Here is a 21,409-nt window from a genome sequence, read left to right on the forward strand (position 1 = left end):
GCAAGAAGTGAACCTGTGGTTCAAATGGTAAACAGAGCACCACCCTTGAGTAAAAACAAAACAAACAAACAAACAAGAAAAACACTCAAGCCCTGAGTTCAGGCCTCAGAATCAGCACGAAGGAAAGAAAGAAAGAAAGAAAGAAAGAAAGAAAGAAAGAAAGAAAGAAAGAAAGAAAGAAAGAAAGAAAGAAAGAAAGAAAGAAAGGAAGGAAAGAAAGAAAGAAAGAAAGAAAGAAAGAAAGAAAGAAAGAAAGAAAGGAAGGAAAGAAAGAAAGAAAGAAAGAAAGAAAGAAAGGAAGGAAGGAAGGAAGGAAGGAAGGAAGGAAGGAAGGAAGGAAGAAAGAAAGAAAGGAAGGAAGAAAGGAAGAAAGAGAAAGAAAGGAAGAAAGAAAGAGAAAGAAAGGAAGAAAGAAAGGAAGAAAAAATAGAAAAAGGCTTAGTCACAGATAGTAGTGACAGTAGTTAGTAATTCCTGAACTTCTCATTCATTGCCTTGACATAAGAAAGAACTTAAACAATTTAAGAGTGATAAATCATTACACAGACACATTATCATTCTGATGATGTCAATGATGTATTTTCTTTGTGAATCTTGCCTATAATAAGCTTAGCCCTTAATGGTCACATTACCTTAGCTGATGTTTCAAACCATCCTACGAAGCCATGCTCCTTGCAGAACTGGTCCATCTTGAGGCCATTGTTTATAAGCACATCCTTGCCCTGGTCACATTTGTTAGCCAGTAAAACCACTGAAACTGGTTTGCCATTAGGCAGAGTTAATTTCGAGTCCAAATCATTTTTCCACTTTACCACTGCTTCAAATGTGGCTGGCCTGGTGACATCGAAGACAATAAACGCGCCCATAGCCTCTCGGTAATAGACTCTTGTCATGTTTCCGAACCTTTCTTGACCTAGAACCAAAAATAAATAAATAAAAACGTATTAAAATCAGAGACTGATTTATATATTGTAACTTCATGAAGCCACCAGGATAAGCAGGTCACTTAGAAAAGAGTTTCATTGCTAATCTATAAAGAGTAATTTAAATATACAATCCCATAGACTTTCTCTTCTTCTTTGGGTCCAGAAGTAAATTCTTTCATTTAACAAACATGTACTGATAAAGTACTGTGTGCCATATAATTTATTAATAATGCACTAATACTGTATCCCACTATTCATTTGAGGCTATTTCCATCTTAATTAATTGAAATGAAATAAAATTTTGAATTCAATTTCTGGACCACACTAGCTACCTGCATGGCATATGGTTAGTCACAGGTGGCTCATGGCTACTGTATCAGATAACACAATGTTAGTCTCTACTTAAGAACTGAGACCACCTCACTCACTCTTGTACTAGAGTTCAGAGAGGATATCATATTGAGCAGTGTTCTTCAAACCTGGGATACAGTGATTAAAAATGAAAATCTTTTAAAATATTAACATATGCAAATATAAAGATCCAAAAAGAGAGAATGGAATTAACACACATAAAGCACACAATACCTTAGAACTGCTCAAAATTTAAGTTTTCATTTTGTTTTATTCATGGTACCAAAATATAGTAGAAATAAAATCTAGGTTGTGAAATTAGAGGTTCAGACTATGGTTTATAACAAAAAAATTTTAAGAATTTCAGCTGAGTATCAAAAGTAAATTAAAAAATTGGGCACCAGCAGCTTATGCTTATAACTCTAGCTACTTGGGATGCTGAGACTGGAGCCAAATCCAAGCAAAAAAAGAGCATGAGACTCCATTTTCAAAATAACCAGAAGAAGCATAGCTGGTTGTGCAACTCAAATGGTAAAGAACAATTCTAGTAAATGTGAGATCCTGAGTTCAAATCTTAGCACTGGCAAAAATAAAAATAAAAAGAATCCTATTACTTCCAGCTCTACTAGTGACCACCAATGACAGAAACTAATTAAGATTAGATATATATTTCCAGAACCCAAACTCTAGTAGCATGTAACCATAAGTTTTTAATTCTTATTTGGATGTTTATTAATATTAAAGGTTTTTTCCAATTATATAAATTAAAACAAAGTTTTACTTTATTTCTTGGAAAGAAAAAATGTGGAGCCTAGGGTGCACATTAGAAAATATAAGTTCATATAGCCTCTAAGAAAAATGTATCAAAATTTTAAGAACAAATTTTGATGGCTGGTAAATTTTAATATAAATTACCACACAGTTTTTTATTGATTGTGCATTACACTGAGATCAAAGAAATGCAGAGTCCCTGAACAATTAGTGAAAATGTCTGAATAGCTACAGCTAGTATTGGTGGTTTTAAACATGTGTCACTGAAAAGAAGAGAGTTTTACCAGCCAGCACAATTCTAAAACATTTCTTACATAGGTTATGCCACAAAAACATTTTTAAAAAATCTCATACTCATCTAGTCAGTGATAGAAGGTGGTAAAAAAGAAAACTCTCCACATGACTTATAACCCACATATAAACTTTCATTTTCCCATAGGGAGTTTTAATTCTTTTTCTTTTGTTAGTGTCTGATGAAAAAGTGGTCCCCTTTGATACTGTCCTGGGTGGGCCATGACATTTGAGGAAGCTCAGGGAAGAAAGCCCTCTGTGATCATTCAGAACTCCAAAGGCCTCCAGCTTCTTAAAAGATGTCTTGTGATCTCTGTTAGCAATCTAATCAGATAAAGGGCAGAGTCATGGGTTATTCAGTAATCTGCTTGTCCAGAGGTTTTCAGAGTAGAGTAGGCAGTTTTTAAGAATAAAGATTTTACATTTTACTACTAGCAAAGCGTCATTTTAAGATGGCAGAAAAAGCAACTGAGTCTTTCCATAGCGATTCTAGAGGAAAATGTGTGCATGTGCATGAGATTGCAAGTATATGTGTATCAGGTCTGATACAAAAGGACAGGACTGCTGATTTCTAGAAAGAAAAGACCTTTGTAAAGGGAGGTCACTGGGCCAGCCCACTTGGACAGTTTATATTTGTGGCATTCCAGCCAGGGGTCACATTCAGATCAGAGTATTTCTAGCACTCACATTATATCCTTCCTTAGTCAGCTGACAGCCCTCTCTGCTGGTTCTTATTAAAAGAGTACAAACCATGTGACTCTTAGTAAGTGCCTACACTTGGGCAGAATGAGACCTGTACAATTCATCCTAGGCAAATTTATTTTCAAGAGGAACACCTTTTGGCATGATATTACATATTCAACACATTTTTATTGAGGCCAGGCTCTGTGCTTTATGTGGAAATATGTAGGAGTTTTATTCAGAAGGAACCTGGAAATTAATGCTGAAAACAGCCAGTTCACCACAGTGTACTTCTCTTTGTTTCTAAACACACCCACGCAGTGTGGATATGGTTCTGGGTTCAGTGTCTAGCTTTGATAGGTGTTAGTGTCAAAGCAATCAACTGAATCATGGAAGACAATCCAATGGCTGCCAGAACCACCTGGATAAGCTCATGGCCAAGACCTGGACACAAGGGTTTTTTCTTCATTGTTGTTTTTAATATACTATGTGGTTTCTTGTTAGTTTTGTATGTTCTTCCCCCTAATGGTATATTCCCTGTAGGCACTATATTTGATTTTGGTACCCTGGTATTTTATATACATTTATCTGAATTAGAGAAAGGAAGGGGAACAACAGAATGGTGAGACAAAGGACAAAAAGGGAACCAATGCAACAGAGATACTCACAAGACAATGTGTTGGAAATGAACTTTAAACTTGGGGGGAGAGGGTTGCGGGGAGGGAAAGTAGGAGACAAATGAGGGAGAGGGTAACAAGTTTGACAAGAAATGCCCTTATTACTTTTATGTAACTGTAACCCCTCTGTATACCACCTTGACAATAAAACAAAAAAAAAAAAACAAAAAAAGGAAGGAAGTCACTAATTTGGATCATGTCACAAATAGAATGAATGCAAATAAAAGAACACCTAACCATACCAGTTAAAAAAAGAAGAAGAAAGCACAAGCCTGATGAGTTAGAAGACCAGGGATCTTAATTATAAGCAAGACTGGAACAAATCAGAACAGCCTTAAGACAATGTGCCTCTATCCCTGAGTCTGTTTTCTTATGTGTTAAATAAAGTTGATGTGACTGATGTCTAAGGCCTCTTGTTGTATTAAATTGAACCACAACCCTCTTTCCCAACAGCCTGAAATGGTCCACTTAGTATTAAAGCCCGAGCTGAAAGCACACAACACATCATTGCCATAATATGCACTTAACAACATTTTCAGTTCATAATTACTACTCTGTAGATGTTCTCAGTAAGAACAACCAAGCAGTGAATCTTCTCCACATGCACCAGACCAATGGCAAGAAACAAAATATGCTATGAGCCTTGACACTTTCTTTTACCACTCTGACCCGAACCAGCTAGCATTGGATGTCACCATGCTGAGCCACAGTTTCCATGAGTGAAATAAAGGAGCTGGAAGGGGTCTCCTAAATCAATCCATCATGCATCAGGGAACCCCCTCTTCTACAAGCAGGCATTCTGTTCCCCACCACTCACTTCTTTTTTTTAAATATGTATTTTTACTGTAAAGATACTGTACAGAGGGGTTACAGTTACTTGAGCAAGGTAATGAGTTCATTTCCTATTGAGCATTGCTACACCTTCCTTTATATTTCCCCTACTGTACCTTTCCTCCCGCCCTCCCCAATTCCTCCCGCCCCTCTTCCACCACCACCCCCTCACCCTGCAGCATACTGTCTTGTACATCTCATTGTTACAATGGATCATCCTGTGTCTTTATTTCAGCATTTTGTTATTTCCCATCCCCTCCCCAAATTAGAAAAATACATATACAAGATACAGGGCACCAGACTCAAATACAGTGACAACAGGGATTGTACCATGGAGGAAGAACATACAAAAGAAACAAAAAAGCACATAGTATATTGTAAGTACATTAAGAAGTAAAGCAAGAAAGATAAAACCTCTTGTGTCCCTATCTTGGGGTTCATTCCACTTAGCATCAGGTTGCATGGTCATATGTACATAGCTTTTGACCTCTTCTGTTTGTCCTAGACATATACTAGTTATTGCAGATAAGGGTAACCATGGAATCTATGTTTCTTTGGGCTTGGCTTACTTCACTTAATATAATTTTTTCCACGTCTTTCCATTTCCTAACAAATAGGGTAGTATCATTCTTTCTGATGGAGGCATAGAATTCATATGTGTGTGTGTGTGTTTGTGTGTGTGTGTGTGTGTGTGTAGCATCTACTGAGGGGCATCTGGGTTAGTCCTGCAACAGACACATCTTGCCCACAAAAACAAACATTCTGAAAGTGAAAGCCTAGAATAAAATCTACCAAGCAAACGGCCCCCATAAACAGGTAGGAGTTGCAATCCTAATATTAGAGAAAATAGACTTCAAATTAAAATTAGTGAGAAGAGATAAAGGTCATTACATACTAATTAAGGGATCTCTCCTTCAGGAGGGTATTATAGTTCTAAATATGTATTCACCAAATAATGGAGCACCCAAATTTTATCCAAGAAACATTACTTTCCCTAAAATCACACATAGCTCCAAAGACATTATTTGTTGGGGACTTTAACACACCACTATCCCCTCTGGATAGGTCAACCCAGCAAAAACTCAACAGAGAAACCTCAGACTTAAACAACTGTATAGATCCACTAGACTTAACAGACATCTACTGAATACTTCATCCAGCAGCATCAGAATACATGTTCTTCTCAGCAGCACATGGAACATTTTCCAAAATAGACTACATTTTAGGTCACAAAGCAAATTTGTCCAAATTCAGAAACATTTAAATTATGTCCTGCATTCTCTCAGAACACAAGGGAATAAAATTAAAATTCAACACCACTCACTTCTCCTTTGTCCCACAGTCTAGTTCAGGATAGCATCAACACTATCATCCACAATGGTACCTTTAGGTCACCTTCCAACTCATTCCTCATTCCCTCACCCACAGAATCTCTAACATCTTATGTCATTAGAAGTGCCTCTGTCCATTGGCATTGCTAGGATTACAAAGGCTCTGAGATCTAGGGAATCACAGCTCAAAGCCATTCCAGAGAGAAAATTCCCCAAGACTTCATCCAAAATAACCAGCAAAAATGGGGCTGGTGGTGTGGCTCAAGTAAGAGAGTACCAGCAGAGTGAGCATGAGGCCCAGAGTTAAAACTCTGGTACCATCACAAATAAACACATAGATTTATATATATGCATATGTGTCTATATCTATGTTTTTATGTACATATCCTCAGATAGTTGTCATCAGGAAACTTTTTAAAAACCCATCTGTAGTGTTTATAAAATACCCACTCCTGGCCAAGTACCAGTGGTTCAAACCTATAATCATAGCTACTCAGGAAGCTTAGATTTGTGGATCTCTATATAAGCCCAGGCAGGACAGCACCTCTAATTAACCACCAAAAAGCTACAAGTGGAGCTAGGGCTCAAGTGGTAGAATGCTAGCATTGACCAACTAAATTCAGGACTAGTGGCCAGGTCTTGAGATAAAGCTCCAGGACTGGCATGCACGCACACGCACACACACACACACACACACACATACACACCAACACTCCTGGTCTGGGTAGATTCTTATTTGGTACAGTTTGTGTGAGGCCAAGGAATTTGTATTTTAAGCACTCTGGATGATATTAACACATCCCAATCATATGACTTCTATTTTCATTATAATCCATATTCAATAGGTAATTCTTTCCATTGTTTGGCTCTATTTTAGCTTCTCATACTAACTTTTTTTTAAAAAGACATTTTCATTAATACTGCATGTAAGATTTGATATCTTTTGGCTCCAAACACTTTTAGAAACCTCATGTCTAGTTACTTTCTTCAAAGTTCAAAGCCAAGCTACATTGGAATACTTTGGCTTCTTCCTAAAAACAACCTGTATTAACTCTCTGGTTTTCCTTGTCACTGACACCTGTGTCCCAAAATTGTGAATCCCTCTTTGTTTCTCCTCCTACTCAGTTCAGGGACATCTCCTAAGGGTCCTCCCATTGGGCTCTGAAACTCACTACATCTGTTCAGTCATGGCCAATCTGAGAGCTGAGGTCCTTTGAGACCTCACGTGTCATTTTCTCTACACCATGAGCACTCATCACAGTGTGGATTCACATTGTAGTCTCTACCAGACTCTGAATATCCTGGAGAGCCATATTTTAATGTTGTAAAACTTCACAGCTAATTTCCTAATATTTTGGAGTTAAAGCTCAAGCTATTATGAAGGAAATAAATTGATAGCAAGGCTTCTTCTTTTAAAATACATCATCGAATATTCATAAGCTACTAATAAGCACTCACCTACAGGACTTTAACTTTCATTCCCAGAAAAAAAAAGTAGATGTTCATTTATGGAGAAAATTAAAAGGATTCTAACTACAATATGATGCTTTTGTCATCATCCTCATTTGAAAGAAATAATCACTGTGAATCAATTTACTGTACTATAAGTAATACTTTTTTTGTAACACCTATAACAGTCTATGGGAAAGAGGCAAACAGTAAACAACAAAGCAGGTATAGCAAAGGTGAGGAATGTCTAGACTGTTAGATGCATAAAGCCTGCAAAATAATTTGCTGCATGGCATGTGAGACATGGATAATTCTTATGGCTCTCATTGGCTTCCCTCAGCCTATCTGTATCGATAATTTTGGATGGCCCACAAATAATGTTATAAATATCCAAAAGGCCGTTGGTAGAAAAGTGGCTTGACACTACTGGTAAGAATACTATAGTAAATACTAATTGGTAAAAAAGTATTATGGGGATAAATAAGGCAGGAAAAGAGGAAAGAGTATGCAGTGTTGGGGGCAGAGGAACTAGGAAACCCTTACTAAGAGGACATGGTTTCAACAAAGAGCAATGGTCTCCATGACTATCTTGAAGAAGGTTTTAAAGTGAGAAGGTGGTGTGTGAACATATTCTGAGGTACATATGTGTTGGGCAAGTGTTTGAAGAATTATAAGAAAATTGGTTTGAGTAAAGAAAAATGCACAAGGGGCAGATTAGCACAGAATGATCACAGAATCCAAACTATTGGCACTTTCTAACCATTCTGGATTTGGCAATTAATTCTGGGTGAGAGAAGGAAGTACTCAAGGATTATAAGCAGATGAGAGACATCAGCTAAAGAGATGGCTGCTACATTAGGAAGTGAAGTGACTACTGAGGAAGGGATTGTAATAATCCAAGCCAAAGATGATCATGGTTTGGACCAACGTAGACATGGTGAATATAGTGGAGACTGGTTGGTTTACTGGCCACATTTTGGAGTTGCAGATAGTAGGTGGGTTACAGAAGATGAGATGATTCATATATGGTTCCTAGAGGAGTCTGAAAACCTGGAAATATTGGGCTGTCATTAGTTGATATGTAGAGGACAACAGGATACTCAAGTCTGGTGAGAAAGTGAGGTGTGAAGAGGTAAATGAGAATTCTGACACGCTAGGTTTATGATTTATGTTAGGATAAATGTTATGTTGGCAGTTGGAAAAGTGAATCAGAAGTTCCACGGAAGTTCAAATGAAAGATTTAACTTGGTTGTTCGTTATTTGCTATGAATCACTATCAAATGAACCTTCCACAGCATGTGCCCTTGTCATTTCCCTAATGACACACTTCCAGTGATCCACGGCAGCAACTAGAGGATGGACTGCTAATATGCAGTGTGAGCCAAGCCAGATTCAAAATAATTTAAACTATTCTTTACAGTTTTAAATTGTAAGTGGTAGCATGAATATACAAATATTGGATTAAGTAAAAAAACTTAGATCATGTAGAAGTACAGGGGTCACATCATAATCATAATAATATCTCTCATTTATGGTTTATTGGTCAGTTCATTTGATTTAATCTGACCAACATCAAAAATTGTGCTGAGACATTATTCCTTTCACATTCTCTTCTGCCACAAAAACACTGCCTTCAATTCCAATGTATGCATTTGTATCATTTTATGAAAAATAAATATACTTCTCCAACCCCAATGTTTTAAAATAAATAAAACACATCATTTTTTAAAAGAAATCATTGCTACTGTCTCATCTTTCTTATTATAAGTCTCCTGTTATGATTTACCTGAGATTGCATGACTATTTCTTTGCATGAAATTCCTTATCACATTTTGGATCATACTGGTACATTCAATTAGTTGCATGTAAAGTGTTGATATTGGCAGAAAAAGAGATCAAGGATATCAGAAAGCGTTGTTTCTGTTTCTTGAGGTACAAGAACAAACACCTAAAAAAATCTTAGCTGGTCCAGGATTGAGATTGAATTTTCCAGGAAGGCTCTTAGAAAATATAAACATAGTTGAAAACAAAACAGGGCCATACAAATAAATACATTGACTAAAGGATAGCATAAGTAGGGGTGTGATTCCATAATATAAGCCCCTTGAACAATTATTAGGCAGTTCAACATCAGGAAACTAAAATGTCTCATGAGAGACATAGGGATTAACCAGTGGAATGGGGGCAGATGAGTGCAAAGAGGGATTACAAATGAAGACAGCCATAACACTCAGTGTACATACATGAAAACTGAGCTAGGAGACCTGAGGAGATGGATGGGATGGGCTAAATGGGGGACAGCAGAGAATGATCCAAGGGATGACTGCTCACATTGAACTGCTATCTGAGTTGACATGTTAAATGAAAACCCCTTTGTAAAACTATCTGAAGAAAATATAAATAAATAAATAAAATTAACATTGCAGTCAAAACAATTAAGATGGACAACTTTGTTTCTATGTTAACAAAAGAACTCATGACCCTACCCTTTGGCTTCCTATGGATTGGTGAGGTTGCACACCTTGATATTCAAGTGTGGGTTTATTAATCTATTTCTTGCTAAGCTTTGCTAAGTTTTTGTCTTTGCTAAGTCCCTGACTGTATGTGATGCTACTCCCATTGGAAATGCCTTCTTCCTTATTCTCCTCTTAACCAAATCCTAGCCAGTCTTCAAGTTTGTAGCCAAAGCTAAACTGGAGACTTTGTATGATTATCTGTCTCCTCATTTTTATCTCCTCCCTCTTGCATATTCCCATATCACTAACTGACCATACCACTCACTTGGCCACTTCATCAGCCTCGCCTTGTGTTACTTTTCATCCACTGCAAACTTCGCTTAGCTACATTGTAGAGTCCTTGAGCCCATCATTCAACTACTCAATGTACCACATCTGCCTAGCATACAGACGACAAAATGGAAATAGCGATACAAATATTCTATACATAATGAAGTAACAATTAATATTGATTCAAATTTGAAGGGATCCCCAGCAGAGAAAACAGTTCTGGATAAAGCAAGATCTATAATCCAGTTCACTCACTTTCTTTTTTTTTAATTTTTTTAATTGTGAAAATACTGTACAGAGGGGTTACAATTACATGGGCGAGATAATGAGTACATTTCTTATCAAGCATTGTTGCCTCCTCCTTTGTTTCCCCTTCCCATCCCATCCTCCCCCCACCCTCACTCACTTTCTTTTTAAAAAATATTTATTTAATTTCATTGTCAAGGTGATGTAAGAGGGATTACAGTTATATACGTAAGTTAGTGAGTACATTTCTTGTCAAACATGGTTAGCATTCACTTTCTATGCCTATTAAACTATAATTAAGCTATACAGGTCTGTCCACAATTAAGAACAACCCAGGCTCTTTCCAGTATTGCAATGGCTTCTGTTCTTCTTGCTGATGGCTGTCATTCTTATAGACAAAACTTGTTTCCATTCATCAAGAATATAAAGCTTGTTGTCATAAATTTAAGTAAGCTAAACCACACAAGAAAGTAAAATGATATGAATAGAAATGCTGGTTTTTCAGGTATCCAGAAACAACAGCTTTAAAGAAGCATAGGAGTATGGGATAGATTACCGGTAAATTTTACAAGTGTGTTCATCATACTCTAAATTTATATTTAAATTCAAGACAGTGTCTGTATGTGTATACTTGAAAATGGGTGTTAGTACAATATCACAGTTTTTCTTCAATTCTATCAGCTTCAATAAAAGAATTTATATCAATTAAAGATCCAATAACGAATGCTAGATAATATACGAAACCAAGGCACAAATGAGAGATTGGCATAAACCAATCTAAGTTTTTAGTTAAATACCTAAGCAAACTTGCTGGGTGTCACAGGCTCAGTTCTGTCCCAGCTACTCAGGAGGCTAAGATCTGAGGATCACAGTTTGAAGCCAGCCATTACAGATAAATATGACATCTCTAATTAACCAGTGAAAAAAAAAGATGGAGGAGATGGAGCTATGGCTCAAGTGGTACAGTACCAGACTTGAATTAAAAAATTAAGGACAGCAATGTATACATAATGAAGTTTGAGTTTCTGAGTTCAAGGCCCAGTGTTTGCACCCCAAAAAGTAACCTTAAAATACCTTCATTACTATTAAATAAAAAGTTATCTTTGAATTACATAGTATTTGAAGCAATACTTCTATGTGACTTCTAAAATCCCTGAACTTCAAAGCTTTCATCCTTAGAGAAGTTCCAGATTTTTCTAGACTGATTTGGTCTCCCAAACCTGTCAAATGTCCTCAGATGCCACATTAAAATCACAGGTATATAACAAGATTTTTTGTAAATTTCAATATAAGCACAGTGATACTAAGGAGCAATCAGACTTTTCAGTCTAGGGGCTTGAGGTAGGTCATGATTTCCATATTGTATTCATTTTTTAGGTCATCACATTTGAAGGAGATAAAAACCAAGACTCTTGTTACAATCACTATGATCAGGACTAAGGGTGGTGATGCCCACTATGTCCTAAAGGTGTATGATGTTTCATGGCCTAGAGTAAACTGTAGTTACTAACAGCTGAACAAAACCATTCTTATAACTTATATGTTCTATTTACTCAGATGACTGTTCAGTTGTTAAAAGTTTTAACAACTAAGTGTTCCCACTAAGTTGTATAGTGCTATTTAATTAACAGAATTGTTAGTTATTTTTGTTGGCCTAGAAGGTGATGGAAATTTATGTGGGGGGTCGGGGGAAGAGGTAGGGTGCATACTGGTCCTGGAGCTTGATCTCAGGGCCTGGGCACTGTCCCTGAGCTTTTTTGCTCAAGGCTAGCTCTCTACTACTTGAGCAACAGCTCTACTTTCAGTTTTTTGGTGGTTTATTAGAGATAAAAGTTCCTGCCTGGACTGGTTTCAAACTGTGTCCCTCAAATCTGTCTGAGTAGCTAGGTTTATAGGTATGAGATATTGGCACCTGGAAGAAAAATTATTTTGACAGTAAGGATTTGAAGAATTTAGGGTATGAGAACTTCTGCTATAGCAGAAGTCTCCTCTATCGCAGTCTACTCTATAGCAGTGTCTACTCTATTGTTTTCTTTAAACTGAAGTACAAAAGCATACACATACTATCATAGAACACACACACACATACACATGTACACACACACAATACATCACAGTCCCCTCTACTACCATATAAGAATTAATTTTTATTTTGATGTCAAAACCTATCACAGCTTTTCTTAGCTTTTATTTCTAAAATAAGAAACCTGTGTCCCTCTGGTGCTCTGGTTTTCTTGCCAAACGAAATGTAACATCTAAAAACAGTTATTAGAACAAATCAAAGAATTCAGATCATCTTCTAAATGCAGTGTAGGAGATGTGAACACCATTGCACTTTTTTATGGTTCATTGAAAATAGTAGAATTGACAGGTTAAAAAACAGGATGTGTAGCAAGACAAATCTCAGTTTATAGCCCACATCATTCCATGTCTATGTGACTTTTGGAAAGTTTTATGTGTTTGTTTGCTTGTCTGTTTTATAGTCTATTGAAGCATAGTTCTCTCACCTCTGTGTAATAATATTGTCTACTAGATAATCTCATTTTGAGCAGTAAATGAAATGATGCATAAAGATGTGGAAAAATGCACCTGACCTTTAATAATTGGTGGCTATTAATAGCATGGTATATTGTAAAGGAAACAGTTCTCCCAAGAAGTGATTTATATCAATTTGTTCTCAACTTCACTCTATAAATTGAATTGAAATTTGTTTGAATCCCCCACACTATTAAGCATTGTCTTTGTGAATATTAGGCTGAGGAAATACACAAGAAATTAGGTTCATCATTCTCCCAGAGAGAGCAATTTTATGCAAGGCTGATAAACTAATTAAAAGTTAAATCCAAATATAAATGATAAGGAACAAAGGTTAAACAATGCATCAGGATAACACAAACTACTAAAAGTAGAGCTTGGAGAAAAAGATTAAGACATTTTACTCTATTAACTTCTCTTCTTAAATTCAAATTACCTTTTGTTTCCAAAAACAGATCTTTGCTTGATTTTCTTCTTCCTTTGCAATTTCTTCTTGTCTACTTCTTTTCTGACTCTACAATCACTACTTCAAATTATGTAACAAATAAGTGATAACAAGGTCTGCTAAAAAAAAAAAGTTGTGAAGGGGCTGAGCACCAGTGGCTCACAGCTGTAATCCTAGCCACTCAGGAGGCTGAGATCTGAGGATCACAGTTCAAAGCCAGCCCTGGCAGGAACATACATGAGACTCTTAATGTCCAATTAACCACCAGAAAATCAGAAGTGGCACTGTGGCTCAAGTGGTAGAGCACTAGCCTTGAGCTGAAGAGCTCAGGGACAGCCCTCAGGCCCAGAGTCCAAGACCCATGACAGACAAAAAAGTTGTGAAGAATATTTACATAGGTATAGAATAACTCTATGCAAAGCTTAGTTTAAGCAGTGCTACGGGAGGTAAAGAAAAGTGTCCAGGACTCAAGGGAGCTAGAAGTTACTAGTGATAAGGAAAATTAGGGAAGTCTTATAAAAAAAGCTGCTATATTTAGATGAGTCTTAAATATTAGGGTGGATTCAGATATGTGGCAGGAGACACAATCAAGTAGGGAAAAAAGTAAAAACAAACAAAAACAGAAGACATAGAAGCAATTGATACAGATCCTATAAAAGGAACACCAATAAGTTTAAATGTAATCAAAGATTCATCATGGACAAAGGGCAGAAATATTATTAGAAATGTTATAAGGTGTCTACATTTGAATAACTTTGGCTGTCCACAATGAGGCATCATTCTGTCTTCTCCATGGTGCGAACTTCTACAGGGCTGATTTCAGTGTTTGACACCAAACACCTGGTGTTAATAGCAAGTTTTAAATTCTTCTAAACTGGGCTGGGAAGGTGGCTCAGTGGTCGAGCATTTGCCTTGTATGCACGAGGCCCTGGGTTCGATTCCTCAGCACCATATAAGCAAAAAAGAAAAAAAAGCCGGAAGTGGCGCTGTGGCTCAAGTGGTAGAGCACTAGCCTTGAGCTGAAGAGCTGAGGGACACCACTCGGGCCCAGAGTTCAAGCCCTACAACCAGACCTCCCCCCCAAAAAATTCTTCTAAACTCCCTAGTAAAACACACACACACACAGAAACAGGGAAACCTGAGTCCTAATTCTAGTTCTAGTTCTATCATTCACAGGTTCTATGGGGTTGAGGAACTAATGCTCCCTGCTCCCTCCAGCTGAGATTCCAGCTTTTTTGTCTCCAAAGTGACTGGTGTGGTTTTGACAAGTCCTTAAGGTTTTTAACTGTATACAATCACATTTTAGGAAGATAGTATTCTAGAATATATCCAATAATTACAAAGAATATACAGATCTTCTATATCACCACTAAATAAATAACAATTCACTCCAAATTATGGAGACTATTACACCCAGAACCACAGCTATTGAAAAAATTATTAATTTGGGTGTTGTTGGCTCAAGCCTATAATCCTAGCTACTCAGGAAGCTGAGATCCAAAGGATCAAATGATAGAGCACCAACCTTGAGCAAAAAAGCCCAGGGCCAGAAGTGTAGTGATGGATGTGATGGCTTGTATGAGTTATGAGGAAGGCATGATCATTAAATAAAGAATAGGATCTGATTCGTACTCTAGTAGTGGATAGTCAAAGGAAGAGGAAAATAGCAAAAATTAACACTCGAGTTTATTTTCCAGGAGTAATTTAAGATCATAAATTCTCTTAATACCTTCCACATACCTGAAAAACATTGAAACAGTAATTTGAAAGCTCAGGATAGAAGTTTAGACTTGATTCTACCATGCTGAAAGAGAATACTCTAGAATATGAATTTAGAGATAAGGATCTTCCTTTAATGGAATATCTGTCACTTCCACCATTTCCCTCTGAAAACATCCATCTCATAGAGTGAAATAAATACAAAGGGCTCTCAGTGGCTTGATGACTCTGAAGGATCCTTCAAAGAGAATTATGAGGAGAGGAAAAGAAAAGGCTGTGAACTTACTTCAAGACAACTATTCTCAAAAATTTATCACATGAGCAATCACTCTAATATCAATACCAGTGACTACTTAGCATCAAACTACTTTTACTGAATCACTTTTCTGTAAAAGTATTGTAAAGAAGTATGACCCAGCCCAACAAAACAAATACCAGGAAAAAGGTACATGAACAGTGGGTAGAGAAGTCAAGGGAAAGGGGGTAGATGGATGAAGAGAAAAATGAGGCAGAATACAAACATCAAATTCAATGCATATCCTACAAAATTAAGAAAATTTGGGGGTTGGGAGGGATGGGGGGAAATGTATGGGTGATATTGATCAAGATGCATTGTATTCATATACAGCTTTGTTGAACAGCAACCTTTTATACAACTACTAAAAGATAATAAAAATACATTTTGGGGGAAAAAAGTGTGTGACCAATGGGAAAGTGGATTTTTAAGTAAGTTGTAAGTTGAAAAATCAAGCTGAGAGGCACAGCTTTTGGGTCACTTGAATAAGGTTTAAACTACTTTCAGCAACTAGCTTTGTTAAGACCCAGGGAGTTAGGTACAAGCACAAGATATATCATATTAACTCTGGCTTTGTTCATCTCCCCTGGTTTAGTCTCACATAGTGGAAGGATGTGGTATAGACAAGACCCTATTTGCATCACCGGACTGTTTTGAAGTTACCTACATCAATACATATGCCTCACTATTACAGATGATTTACTTTTATGTCAGCATCCCCACTAAAAGTGAACTTCATGAGGTCAAGAGTAAAGTCTTACCCAGTGATTTGTCCTTCTTTTTTTCCTCTTTCCCAGCATGGAAGCTAACATATACGAAGCATTAATTTATTGAAGAAACCAACCACAGAAGTGAGAACCAGTTTCTCCAATCCTCTTTCTCTCAAATGACATAACATTCCTTGGTGAACCTCCACCTACTTTCCTGTCACAACTAGTCCTAGAGGATAGGAATGTCCCACACACCCATTGCTCACACATTTGTGAGAGATGCAAACTCCAACAACTTCCCTGCAAAAGACCTTGAAGTCTTGCCTAACTTTGAAAATTCACCATTTTTTTCACTGTACACATACCATGCCAATCCACCTGGCAATTAGAGAATCCATAATTACCCAGGCTAGAAACAGAGCAATCAGCTGCCAGTAGAGAAGAGCCAGGACTTAACAATCATTTTTTTTAATTTAACATACTGAATTGCTGAAGCTAGCTTTTCTGCATTTTGCCATCTATTACTTTGACATTCAATTCTCCTCCTATGAAACAAATTTGAGATTTTTGAGTGATACGCATAGTAAAGTCCAAACCCTTCCTTCAGTAAATTTCATAGTTTGAAAGCACCTGGCATAGAGTAAAACTGTCTAGCACTGCGGTCCAAATGACTGTCACAGCCTCTTCTGTGAAGACTCAGCTAGCTGGTAAGGACTCCTGATGGGCACTGGGTGGCATTCACCCCTGTACTCTCTGCCTATGAGACACATACCCCTGTGATTCCTTGCCACATGGGAGAAATGAGGAAACAGATATATGTGTGTCCTGCAATGGAAATTCTTATAGATCATAACTTGTTAAATTTATCCAGTATTTAGTTGGGCACAACAGGGAATTTTTTATATGGTAAAGGACTATCAAAATTATCTGCAAGTGTATTTATTTTGTAGTTTCTAATTTTAATTAAATTTAATTTTTAGTTTCTAATTTTTATTTTTAAATTTGTTTTTAAACCTAATTTTTTTTAAATTTAGGAATAGATTTTCAATGACTAATAACAAGTTTGATCATCTCATAGATAGGTAGATAGATAGATAGATAGATAGATAGATAGATAGATAGATAGATAGATAGATAGATAGGCAGGCAGGCAGGCAGGCAGGCAGGTAGATATATAAAGGTATACTGTTTCCAAACTTCTTTGCCAATTGTGAACCTATACAACTCCCTTACTGTTCTGATTCTTGATCTTATCTAATGTAGGTTTAACATAGTCTTCTCTACCTCCTCAGTGACACTGGAAAGATTAAGAAGGAATATAAGCATTGGAGTAGTTTATAATAGCCACAATAATGACAACAATTTAAACAAGCGTAATAGCTAACAAGAGACTAGTCATTCAACATTTATTATGTATCAGATATAACTTTCCATGAAAGAACACATTTAATGCCTGTGTGCATGTATGTGTGCATGTGTGCATTCATGCATATGTACGTGTGTGTGTGCGTGTGTTTGTGTGTGCGCGTGTGTGTGCGTGTGCATGCGCCTGTACTGGGGCTTGCATTCTGGGCCTCAAGCTTTTGCTTGGCTTTTTCACTCAAAGCAAGTACTTTATCTTTTGAGCCAGAACTTCACTTCCAGCTTTGTACTGCTTTGAGTTTTTTTGTTTTTTTTAAGAGATAATAGCTTTTCTTTTATTATTATTATTATCTTTAAGTCATTGTATAAAAGGAGTTGCTATTTAACAAACATTTTATGAATACAATGCAACTTAATCAACCTTTCAACATTCTTACCCATCCTTTCTTTCACTTTTCTAAATTTTATAAGATGATTGAATTCTTGACTACAGGTTAATTGGAGATAAGAAGCTCTTAAATTTGTCTGACCCAGCTAGCTTCTAATTGTGATCCTCAGGTCTCAGCCACTTGAGTAGGCAGGATTACATGTGTGAGCCACCAGCACCTGGCTCATTTAATGCTGGAAACAGATGTAAAAGATAGCCTCTGTTAGTGACCCCACTATATAAGCAAGAAACCAAGGCACAATGGGCAAGAGGCTCATACCTGGCACTGGGCTGGCATGTAAGGAAACTACCACCTACTCCCTAGGCACAGTGAGACTATGATATTAAAGCTGATAGAAACTGCAAGAGATAATATCTTATAAATAAGTGATGTCACTGAGAAAAAAACAATTGCAGTTCTATAGGTGGAGTTCACAAGGTTTTGTAACTGGCCTAATGTCATGAACTACATTTTTAAATTTCTATAATTTATTAAATTCAGTATCTGTCTCAAGCTATTTATTAAGATGTTAATAATTTGGAGCATATTAACAGTATCAAATATAAAAGTTTTTGGCTTTTTTTCTTTTCCTGATTAATCTATAATATCTAAAAGGGAAACCCTACCAAGACTCATAACCGAGTATCAGATTTATAAAGTAAGTGTTCATTCATGTCTTTCCGGTTTTGACATAGTCAATATCCAATAACCCAGTTAGAATTAGCAGAGAAAGGGAAAAATTCCCTGCCAAGTAGAGAAGAGAAGAGGGTCTTTTCTGTAGACTAAAGAGTATACCAAGCAATTACAGGCTTCTGAACTTAAAAGACTATGGCTTACATCCAAGTCAGACAGAATGGGTGAAATCCGGATCTTCCACTATTAGCTGGGCAGCCTTGAGCAAAGTTACTCAATTTCTCTGACTCTGTCCAGAGTTTCTGAACACAGAATTGTTTCTCTATGTCCTTCTCACTGGGATCCAAGGTACCTGCTCTCCCTCAAACAGTACAGACCACAATGGGGAATTTCAGAATCATACTAGACAGTCAAAGTGACAGTAGAAATAAAGTGACATGGAAATATTTGGTCACATAGGGTCCTACTTAGCATTGCACACCAAGAATGTAACCAAGGAAAGAGACCCTCAATGGCACACATACCTAGTAACCACCTCCACCTTACTGACAGCCCAAACCCTCTGAAAAGGAGGCCCACTACACTTCACTTCCTGTTTTTACTGGATAACACTGGAGTTGAGCACAAAGGGGAAAGACAGGTTGTAGCTTGGAGGTACACATAAGTGACCAGAGTCTGATGAGCTTTGGCTTGGACTTCATAGGAACTTATCACCAACAGGACCTTTATGCAACTTGAAACATGTACCATTTTCTCCCACCCTGGCCTGTGCTCACCCAGAGGCTGCCTACTCCCCAGCCTTGAACTCAGCTCAGAGTGTTCTTGAGCTTCCGGCTGCCAGTGCTAGGTTATCACTGAGCATGTGTGAGACACTGCCCTATTGAGAAGCTGAAAACATTACTGTATCTGTAGAACTGACTTTGCCAAACTCCCAGTCACTTACTCACACAGACTTCTGACTACAGCTTCCAACCCAACTTCAGTCCAGCGCTATGGCTCAGGGAGAATGTCAAAGCTTAGGAGATAGACTGGTTTATGATGTAAAGTAGGTGAGGCTGAAAATGGAACTGGTTACTTGAGGACGCAGGTAGTACGTGTGCCACAGTAACTACAGTTTAAAAGGACTCATTACAGGCATATAATGTTCCTCTTGCCTAGCATTCACACGTGCTCAAGAAAAGATACAACAATAATCCTCCAAGAGCTTTTGTGGGAGACATGATCGCCTTTAGCTGGCATCATTTTAGTTGTTCAGCGTTTATTTGGGAAGGGGGGAATAAAACGTCCTCCTTGCTTATAGATTAAAAAACAAAAACAAAACACAAAGGATTTAGGGAATTTGCCGAGATCACTATGTGGGATTCCAACAGAGGCAGTTCAACTCTGGAATTTAAGTTCATAACCACATATCCTTCTTTTCTTTATCTTTTTTGGGGAGTACTGTTATTTGAATTCATGGGTTTTTTGAGGGTTTTTTTGTTTTTTTTTTTTGGGTCCAGTAGTGGGGCCTGAACTCTGGGCCTGGGTGCTGTCCCTCAGCTCTTCAGCTCAAGGCTAGCGCTCTACCACTTGAGCCACAGCGCCACTTCCGGCTTTTTTATTTTTGCTTATGTGGTGCTGAGGAATCGAACCCACGGCCTCAGGCATGCAAGGCAAGCGCTCTACCACTGAGCCACCTTCCCAGCCCTGAATTCATGGTTTTACCGTGGCCGGGCAGGGACTTTATCACTTAAACTACAACTTTAGCCCTTTTTTTATTTTTTACTATTTTTCTAATGTAGTCTCAATTTTGGCCTGGGCTGTCCTGGATCACAGTTCTCTTACTTATGGTTTTTTTTGCATAGCTGGGATAAGGGGTGAGCTCTGCTGTTCCCAGCTTTTTAGTGGTTGAGATGGCAGTTTCACAAGTCCCACTCTGGCCTCAAACCATGATACTCCCCATCTCAGCCTCCCAATTTGTCAGGTTTCTATGCTTGAACCCTAGGCCCAACGCACTATCTCCCTCTATTCTCTCCTGTTTAGAAGGGGACACTACATGTGACATGTTACAGATGTATAACTTACTTGAGATCACTTAAATTTGAAGCAAAAATTAAATAGTAGCTATTTCTAAGCCCAGGATCTGGAGATTTTTATGCAGCCATAAGCTTTCAGATACGAAAACCTGTATCAACACATTATAAAGACTCAGTGTAGATTTTTTTTTTTTTTAGGTGGAAATCCCAGTGAGACCCAGACTGACATCTTCTGGCCTTTGATGACCAGTGTACCTCTGGAGCTGCCAAAGACTTCAAATGCATGAATCTGTCCACGTGCCAAGAGCTTTATCATAAGACCTAGAAGCTCATAATTAAAGAGGCATTGAAGTCCTCAGACCAGAAATGCCCTTTCAAAAATTCTCCTCATTTGTTCTCGCTTTAAGTCATGATAAAATGTTTCCAGTCAAATGCACCAGTTGAAATGAACCTCTTTTCTAAAAAAAGAAAAGAAAAAAGAAAAAAAAGAATTGGCTAGTTTAGGTACAGCAATAATTATCAGTTATCAGGAGTGGTTTCCTGGTGTTACAGACCACTAAATAGCAAGAGATGAAGGAATCTGAAATATTTCACAGACAATCTCTGAGAACCTTCGAACTTTGAAGCAGGAAGGTTTCCAATCTGCCATTGCTCAACTCCTTTCAGTTTAGTAGAAATACAATGCAATTGAATTGAAGGAACTTGTCCAAAGCCACCAGGCAGGTTGCTGAGTGGCAGAGCCAGCATCTGTAATAAGAGTCTGGGCATGCTCTGGTTGCAAACAGCCTTAGTCCCAGGACTTGTTCTTCAAGGAGACACTTAACACCATCGTTTTGACTTTGCCTAAGTCCTGATACAAACTCCTCAGTCAAATTCTGATTTCAAAAACTATTTTTTAAACTTTCGCTTTGTACATCCAGGGTAAAA

General features: G+C 37.6%; 1 protein-coding gene across 1 annotated transcript in view; it reads right to left on the reverse strand.

Annotated features, from left to right (window-relative positions):
* The window catches only part of Rab38 (RAB38, member RAS oncogene family), a 72,022-nt gene that overhangs the window by 49,272 nt on the left and 1,341 nt on the right, over positions 1–21,409 (reverse strand). The window contains exon 2 of the mRNA XM_013014032.1: positions 633–913. Within this exon, the coding sequence (XP_012869486.1) occupies positions 633–913 (281 nt within the window). The remainder of the gene's footprint in view (positions 1–632; positions 914–21,409) is intronic.

Source organism: Dipodomys ordii, unplaced genomic scaffold (assembly GCF_000151885.1).
Source record: "Dipodomys ordii isolate 6190 unplaced genomic scaffold, Dord_2.0 Scaffold22, whole genome shotgun sequence".
In the NCBI taxonomy this organism is placed as follows: domain Eukaryota; kingdom Metazoa; phylum Chordata; class Mammalia; order Rodentia; family Heteromyidae; genus Dipodomys; species Dipodomys ordii.